The sequence below is a fragment of the Pyxicephalus adspersus genome, chromosome 11 (genome assembly GCF_032062135.1).
Source record: "Pyxicephalus adspersus chromosome 11, UCB_Pads_2.0, whole genome shotgun sequence".
Taxonomy (NCBI): domain Eukaryota; kingdom Metazoa; phylum Chordata; class Amphibia; order Anura; family Pyxicephalidae; genus Pyxicephalus; species Pyxicephalus adspersus.
Genome location: NC_092868.1, coordinates 1,267,157 through 1,274,866, shown reverse-complemented (window position 1 = coordinate 1,274,866; position 7,710 = coordinate 1,267,157). Strand labels below are relative to the sequence as shown.

General features: G+C 43.7%; 2 protein-coding genes across 2 annotated transcripts in view; both read left to right on the top strand.

Moving 5' to 3' along the window:
• Positions 1 to 6: 6 nt before the first annotated feature.
• Positions 7 to 2,296, top strand: RNF186 (ring finger protein 186). Its single transcript, XM_072426660.1, has one exon. It carries the CDS (start codon positions 565 to 567, stop codon positions 1,357 to 1,359), a length of 795 nt encoding a protein of 264 aa, XP_072282761.1. The 5' UTR covers positions 7 to 564; the 3' UTR covers positions 1,360 to 2,296.
• Positions 2,297 to 2,981: 685 nt separating this feature from the next.
• The window catches only part of TMCO4 (transmembrane and coiled-coil domains 4), a 23,165-nt gene continuing 18,436 nt past the window's right edge, over positions 2,982 to 7,710 (top strand). The window contains exons 1-4 of the mRNA XM_072427364.1: positions 2,982 to 3,135; positions 5,371 to 5,523; positions 5,913 to 6,087; positions 6,879 to 6,906. Of these exons, the coding sequence (XP_072283465.1) occupies positions 5,393 to 5,523; positions 5,913 to 6,087; positions 6,879 to 6,906 (334 nt within the window). The 5' untranslated portion in view covers positions 2,982 to 3,135; positions 5,371 to 5,392. The remainder of the gene's footprint in view (positions 3,136 to 5,370; positions 5,524 to 5,912; positions 6,088 to 6,878; positions 6,907 to 7,710) is intronic.

Sequence of the window (7,710 nt, the reverse complement as noted above, 5' to 3'; positions counted from 1 at the left end):
TAGAAGCTTGGTGGGAAGAAGCTGTAGGCTGGTGGTGGCCCCGGTATTGTGACCCAGCTTCTCACCTAAAAACAGACAGTTGGTTACTAAAAAGTTCCGGGTGGTGCGGCCAGCTAAAAGGGTGCAGGGGAGAACCCTGCAAAGTTTTTTTTTTTTTTTTTTTTTTTTTTAGTCCTTATAAATCAGACTAATTATTGGATTTTTGATCAATGACAAAGCTTGGCATTTGCTTGGATTGGGTGTTTTGCAATAAGTGGTATTTCACACATTGCCAATCAGCGGGCGTTCCCTATACAGCTATATCTGACTTATTTCCACCTCCCTGACAACCCTACTAGCAGGTGTCTAAACAAACCGCTTCCCCTCAGTCCTGCTACCAGAACATCCTTCTATCAGGAGTAGATGGTAATTTTATCGGCAGCCATAAAGCTTATCAAATATTAAGTTAAAGTTTAAACCATTGCTGATAAGCCGCAGCCGGTAGCCATCTGGAAACATTTCACCTGGCTGCCTGAATTCACCACAGCCAGCGGTAACCTCAGACATTTTGTGCCAAGGTTAGATATGGGGGAAGAAGCGGGCCCTTCTGGGGCCACCGAAGAAAAATTAGGCTGCGACCATCACATAGGCAGAGAAACCAAAATAAATGTGGAATTTGGCAAAGCCAAAGAAGAACCACAAGACGTCCTCCAGTCTGCAGTCATTGCTCCCCCAGAGGTACAGCAGATAGTTAATGAGGGTTCAGGTGATGAGAAGCCCCCCTCAGCCATGGCAGAGACCCCAAACTCTTGTCCTATTGACATGGATTGTCCCGTTTGTTTCAGTAGATATGATATCTATCGTCTCCCTAAAGAACTTTCATGCAAACACAGCTTTTGTGCTGTATGTCTCAAACTCTTAGTCCGTAATGAAGCGGGCACCTGGAAGATCCTGTGCCCCATCTGCAGGGCACCCACCGCCATCTTTGGAGGACTTGTATGCACTTTGCAAAACCAGGAGCTGCTAATGAGCCGACTGCAGAATCCCGAGGCAAAAGTTGTGGCCCTGGAAGCCTCCAGATCACCAGAGACCGTTGTAAGGCTGGAACACACGAGTATGACCTGGATCTCAGACGAGGAAACAAATGGCAGACAGTGGACCGCCGCAAAGAGGATGGTGATCCTTCTTTTGATGCTGCTGATCGTGCTGATCGTCATTCTGCAGTTTATCTACACCGGGATAATGAAGTGGATGCTGGGATTTGCCCTGGGGGTGGTGGTTATTATAACTGTCCTGTTGTGTTTTAACCCCTACTGGAAAGTGAGATTGTCAGGCTCAAGAAGTCAACAGAAAGACGACCAGACCACTCCAACTGTGTGAAAGAATTAATAATACACTACCTATTCTGTCTGACCAGGGTGTGACCTGTGTGATGCAGAGTACAGATTCACCTACAGACATTCCTAAATTATCGGTTTATTATGGGTGAATGTGGACTGTGTGGCTCTAATGGTCATTCTTTCTCATTGCCCCTTTTCTGCACTTTCATTAGAATCCAATATCGTCTGTCTCTTTTACTCCGGTAGTGTCATTTTTTTAGGTCTAAAAGTTTTTAGAAATAAAGTTACAACTTAACTACCAAAACTATCTATAATATATATATATATATATATATATATATATATATATCTCAAAATATCCTATATATATATGTTGGAATACATATGAGCAGCATGGTGGCTCAGTGGTTAGCACTCTGGCGTTTGCAGCGCTGGGTCCCAGGTTTGAATCTCGACCAGGACACTATCTGCATGGAGTTTGCAGGTTCTCCCTGTGTTTGTGTGGGTTTCCTCCGGGTACTCTGGTTTTCTTCCACATCCCAAAAACACGCAGTTAGGTTGTTTGGCTTCCCCTCAAATTGCCCTTAGACTGTAATAATGACATATGACTATGGGGGGACATTAGATTGTGAGCTCCTTTGAGGGACAGCTAGTGACATGACTATTGACTTTGTACAGCACTGCGTAATATGTTAGCGCTATATAAATACTGTGTAATATTAAACTTAGTAAATAGCTGTGGTACTTCCTATCAGTGTGGCAATTTGACAAATGTCCTTTATCATTTTATCTGACCCAACATCTATGATTTGGTTGTTGGGGGCAGAATCGCTGTGTTTTGTTTTTACTGCTTTTTGTATGTTTGAAATTGTGTTGTTTTTTTTTTCTAAATATTGTTTGTTACTTTTTATGCCATTTTCATGCACTAGCATACATCTAGATGCACGTTAAACTTAATTCCAGAGATTGCATGATGAGAAAAGGAGGAAGGAGGTCCTGATTCCCCTATATAGATAGATTTTGGGGTAACATTACTCTCTTGAGGTCCTGTAGTAGAATGATCCCCACCCCCAACCTTGTCTACAATTACCATCCCATCTGTATCTCCCACGGCTCCTCTTAACCCGGGAATTGAACCTTATTTCTTTCTTTTCACTGGTTGGCACCAGAAGTCAGGGTCGTCTATCTTCATGAACTGGAACGCTCTCCCCAGTGCTATTAATTTGCAGAAGGAAGAATTGACCAGCCAGGTGCTGCCATAGGTGCCTATACAATAATATTGGGGGAACCACAGAGACCTGGGTGACATCTCTCATTCCTGTCCTTTGGATGGAATCACAAATCCCATTTTTCTCCATATAACTGTCTGCATTCACCCCATGTGTGTTGGAACCTTTATTATATTTGTAATGAGTGTTTTTGCCCCCTCTATAGTACACTTTGTGCTTTTATAGTGCAGGGTGACCTCACAGAGCCATGACAGGCCTCAGCCATGTATACAGTACACAGCTCCAGCCGGAAGTCTCCGGTCTCCATAGCAACCGCCGCAGGGTCCAAAGTCCGCCTGCCAGCTCACTACGTATATTCCACAACTCTGCGCAACGGTCGCTACGAACTTTACGTACCTTTCTCTGTAGGCTTACGTGGCTCCGCGCGTAGCAGTGATATTCTCGGAGAGTTACGCTACTTCCGTAGCTGCGGCCTGTTCGAAGGGTGCGGGTGACTGCAGCGGTGAGAGGGGCTCCGGGTCACTGAGGGGTCCCTGTGGGTAGTGCCATGCTTCTGGAAGGCCTGGGCTGTTTTAGGTGTTATTGAGGTATGAATTTTTACACATTATTTGGTATTGCTGAACTCTGTGCTGGTATTGTGTGTCTTGTGTTCTTGTCACTTACCTGTTACTGTGTATAATTTACTTATTATTATTATTATTATTAAAATGTATGTGCTTCTACGTATAATTCTTATTTTGTTGGATATAAATTCATAGTTATCATAGCATGACACAGGAGGATGTATGAGGTCCTGTAATATAGGTCGCATTATATGGTCGCATTATTTGGTTGCATTATATGGCGACATTGGCTGTGGCTCCTATAGCCGGCACCTCATCTGTCTCTGTGTTTTGCTGTATGAAGTGCAAACACATCCCTGTGCAATGTATACAATGTGTCGCTGGTATACGGTGTCTGTGCCCCGCCCACTGTGTCACTGCCCCGCCCACACCTGCCTATCGGCTGCTCACCTGTACAATGTATTGTATTCCAGCCTTTCTTAGCCAGGGTTGGTAGAGGTTCCTTGAGTTCTGGCTGGCAGACCCCCTATCTGATGGACCTCTCATAGCCCTGGAGCCAATGCCAACTGGCAGCATGGCACCAGTGGTGTTTGTAGCTGTTTGTAAAGCTGGCATTCTGACCACCACTGTAAGAGGCTATTTTTCATGCTGACAATCAATGTAAGGGGTACGTTTCCAATGAGCCATCAAATAATTTATTTAGAGAGATTACCAAATTATTTTAAGGATTTTTCTGATGTATAAAGTCTGATAAATGCTGCTATGTGTGGGTGCCATTGGTGCCATGCTGCCAGTTGGCATTGGCCCCAGAACTATGCGGGCCCTATCAGATGAGAGGTCAACCAGCCAGAACTCAAGAAACCCCTGCCAACCTCTGAAGGAACCTTGCCTGAGAATGGCTGGAATATACAATTTATTTATAATATTTATGAGAATTGTGGAAGAATCTTCTTTATATGGATCTTCTGCATTGGTCTTTTACATGGTTTATCTGTCGCTCTTCCATGTGGACCTTCTTTATGGGTTTTCTGTATAATTGTTCCATGTGAATCTTCCATACAAGTCTTCCACTTGGGTCTTCTATATATAGGTCTTCACTAGGCATCTTCTGCATTGGTCTTCTGTAGAAATCTAACATTATTGTCTTGTACATGAGTTTTCTGTATTGGTCCTCCATACGAGTTTCATACAAGTCTTCCACTTGGGTCTTCTATATATAGGTCTTCACTAGGCATCTTCTGCATTGGTCTTCTGTAGAAATCTAACATTATTGTCTTGTACATGAGTTTTCTGTATTGGTCCTCCATACGAGTTTTCTCTTGGGATCACCTCTATTGGTCTTCTATATAGATCATTTGTTCGTGTTCCATGTGGCCCTTTCATATTGGTCTTCTATATTCATCTGCAATGTGAATCTTCCATACGAGTCGTCTATGTGGATCTTTTATATATGGGTCCTCTCTAGGGATCTCCTGAAATGGTCTTCCATATGAGTGCTGTATTGGACTAAAATTTGAGTCTTGTGTATGAATTCTTTCAGAATCCTTTTCCGAATCTTCTCTATGGGTCTTTGGTGACCATCAGAGAAGTTCCTTACCCCCAGCTCTCTGAAGGTTTGGCACCATGATCAGATTTCCAAACTTTTCAGAAAGTTAAACTGTTGTGGTTACATTATCTCAGATGTTTCATGGATTGTCCTTCCGAGGAGCGGCCATTCTTGTAGGAAGCTTCTTTCTGGAGAGCTACCATATGCAAATATTGACTTTAACTCTGCATCTTCCTGTCCCCTCCACCTCCCATGCCTTGTTATTGATCGCTATATGACTGTCCGTCACATTGGAGGTCCTGGGGGAAGACCTCAGGGGGAAGAGTTTGCATTCCTCAAAGTTAGCATTTGTGTATCAGAACTCCCTGGTAGGTTGGTGGTTCCCAAAAAGATGAAACCACTCCAAAAAGCAAATGTAGAATGTAAGAATGGATCTGTACCGGACTCTACAGTACTCAATACAATAATGTGACTGAATAAGCCTGAAGCTTCAAGAGAACCTGTCACTTTGCCCATTAAGTTCCCAATAGGAAAGAATCTGGCACACCATGTGACAGCAGGACAACTAGGGGAGCCGCTACCACTGAGGTAGATTATTTTAGATTCCTGACCCAACCAGCCCAACAGATTCAGTCGATGTTTAGCCCCATCTTTTCAGACAGGAAGTTCGTATGTTTTTGTGTCCATGCTTTACTTTTTTTATTTTATTTTAGGTGAGTCCTGTGGGGGGCCGCCATGCAGGATGAGCCGGATGGACAAAGCAAACGGGTGGTGCTGGGGCGAGCGCTGGAGGAACCGGCCAGGTTTGCCTATGCTGGACTGTGCGCCATTTCTTTGGCTAAGCTCTTCCCCGAGAATGAACAAAGGTAATAAAGAGATATCTGAACCTCCATATAAGTCCTCTACTTCATATAATCAGAACCTTAAAATGCCAATTTTAAAAGCTCCAATCGGGCAGTCAGCCTCACATGAGATGGTATTTTTCACCCAATTCCATATTCCTAAACATTAGCTCCAGCATCACATAAAAAATCAATATGCCAACATAAAATTTGCCCAAATATTTGGCACCAAAATGTTTAATTCCAAAATCTATTCATCAGTTTCAGCACTGCATGCTGTACATTAAATAGGGGTTGCAAATGACAGACAGTGACACAGGAGGAGGGGAGGATCCTGCCCCGAAGAGCTTACAATCTTGGAGATTCTCCAATAGTCACTGATTTAGTAATTTTTGTGTTGTCACCTCTTACAGGGATTTCTGCAGGAAGTTTGTGGAGGATTTGGTGCGATGGTTGGATCTGTCCCCCACTGTCATCCCGGCCATGGAGGCGTTTGCTGACGGATTGGGTGGAGAAGGGACAGATACCTTTACCAAAGTTCTGCTTGCAGATTCCCTGATGAAAGAGAATCTGGCTATTATCACACAGGTAAGGGGAATCGTCCAGGTTGGTCAGTTTGTGTTGCAATCAATTAAAAAAAAAACAGTAAAAGGGGGAAAAATACAATTTTCTGTTTCTTGATGATAAATGTACATTGTATCAATATCAGAGAGAATCTTAAAGGATTTGGATGTTGCTGTCATGCACGGAGGTCCCAGCTCATTGGGCCTGATTTATTAAAGCTCTACAAGGCTGCAGAGGAGACACTTTCATCAGTGAAGCTGGGTGGTGCCGCAAACCTGGAATGGATTTCTTCAGTCATTTGCTAGCAAATGTTTTGAATCCTGGACCAGATCCATTTCAGGTTTGCTGGCTCACCCAGCTTTACTGATGAAAGTGTCCCTTCTCCAGCCTCGGAGAGCTTTAATAAATCAAGCTCATTGAGAGAAGTCCAGGTGAAGCATCACTAGGTGCACTGGGGGGTCAGTAGGTGATACGTAGATTCACTGGGTGACACATTCACTGGGAGTCGCTGGCTAAGGAGTGACACGTTGACTAGGAGACACTGATGACATGATCTGTAGATTGATAAGATGACCAGGAGATACTGGCTGGAGAATAATACATGGACTTTGTATCTGGGGAGTCTCTACAGGTCACTCAGGTAGTAGCTACCATGCTCAATATTGGAGGTGGATTGGCATACAAATCCGGCTGGAGATGTAGTAACACTTTCCCTTCCCTTGAGTTGCGGTCAGTGACTTTGTCTGGGGCTGAGATTATGTATTTTGTTCTGATTGGCTGTCATCTGACCCTAATTTTTGTCTTTTCTCTCCTAGGACCTGGTGTCCTTCTCCCTCCGAGATGGTATGTTTTTATTTTGTACCTTGCTAGAAATAAATTTTAAACCTGGAAATGCCATTGTACTACATAATTACATTGCATTGTCCTATAAAGCAGAGGTTCCTAACCCCCGGAACGTGGGCTGGTATTGGTCCATGGCTGGTGAGTTGGGGGCCACAGATGACACTGCTCTGCTATTCTCAGCTAGTGTTCTGACAGATGGTGGAGCTGCTAAGGATGGCAAAGCAATGTATGCTAACATAAGAAAAGAATGCCATGGTACCTTAGAATAAAACTTTGTCATGCAACCCTTCTGCCCCGATTAGGCCGTGGCAAAGTTGTATTCTATGTTACCAGGCCCTGCTGTCAGAAAGTCGGTGACCACTGCTTTTAAGGTTTGTCAGGTTTCAAAATGAGAACCCTAGTGGATATTTCATTGTGCTTATAGCAATAGTCTCATTTTTAATTGGCAGCCATCATCCCCCTTCATCTGCTTTATTTAGTCACTGGAAGCTGGAGAATATTCCTGGTACTTCCAGGAGCTCCAACCTGTACTTCCATGAATGGAGGAACATGTGATCACTTCCTCCCATGTGATTTGTGCTTGTTGGTTACCATTGAATATTAATGCCCCCCTGGAGGTAAGGAGAGATTCCTCAGCCTAATATTAAATTGTTAATATATAGCACCAATGTATTACGCAGCGCTGTACATTAAATAGGGGTGGTAAATGACAGACAGATACAGACAGTGACACAGGAGGAGAGGGTCCTACCCAGAAGAGCTTACAATCTAATACAAAGGGCTGACTCTTCCCGGAATGGAGCA

Excerpts from the sequence above, each read along its gene's own strand:
- RNF186 (XM_072426660.1), top strand. The coding sequence starts at position 565 with ATGGGGGAAGAAGCGGGCCCTTCTGGGGCCACCGAAGAAAAATTAGGC.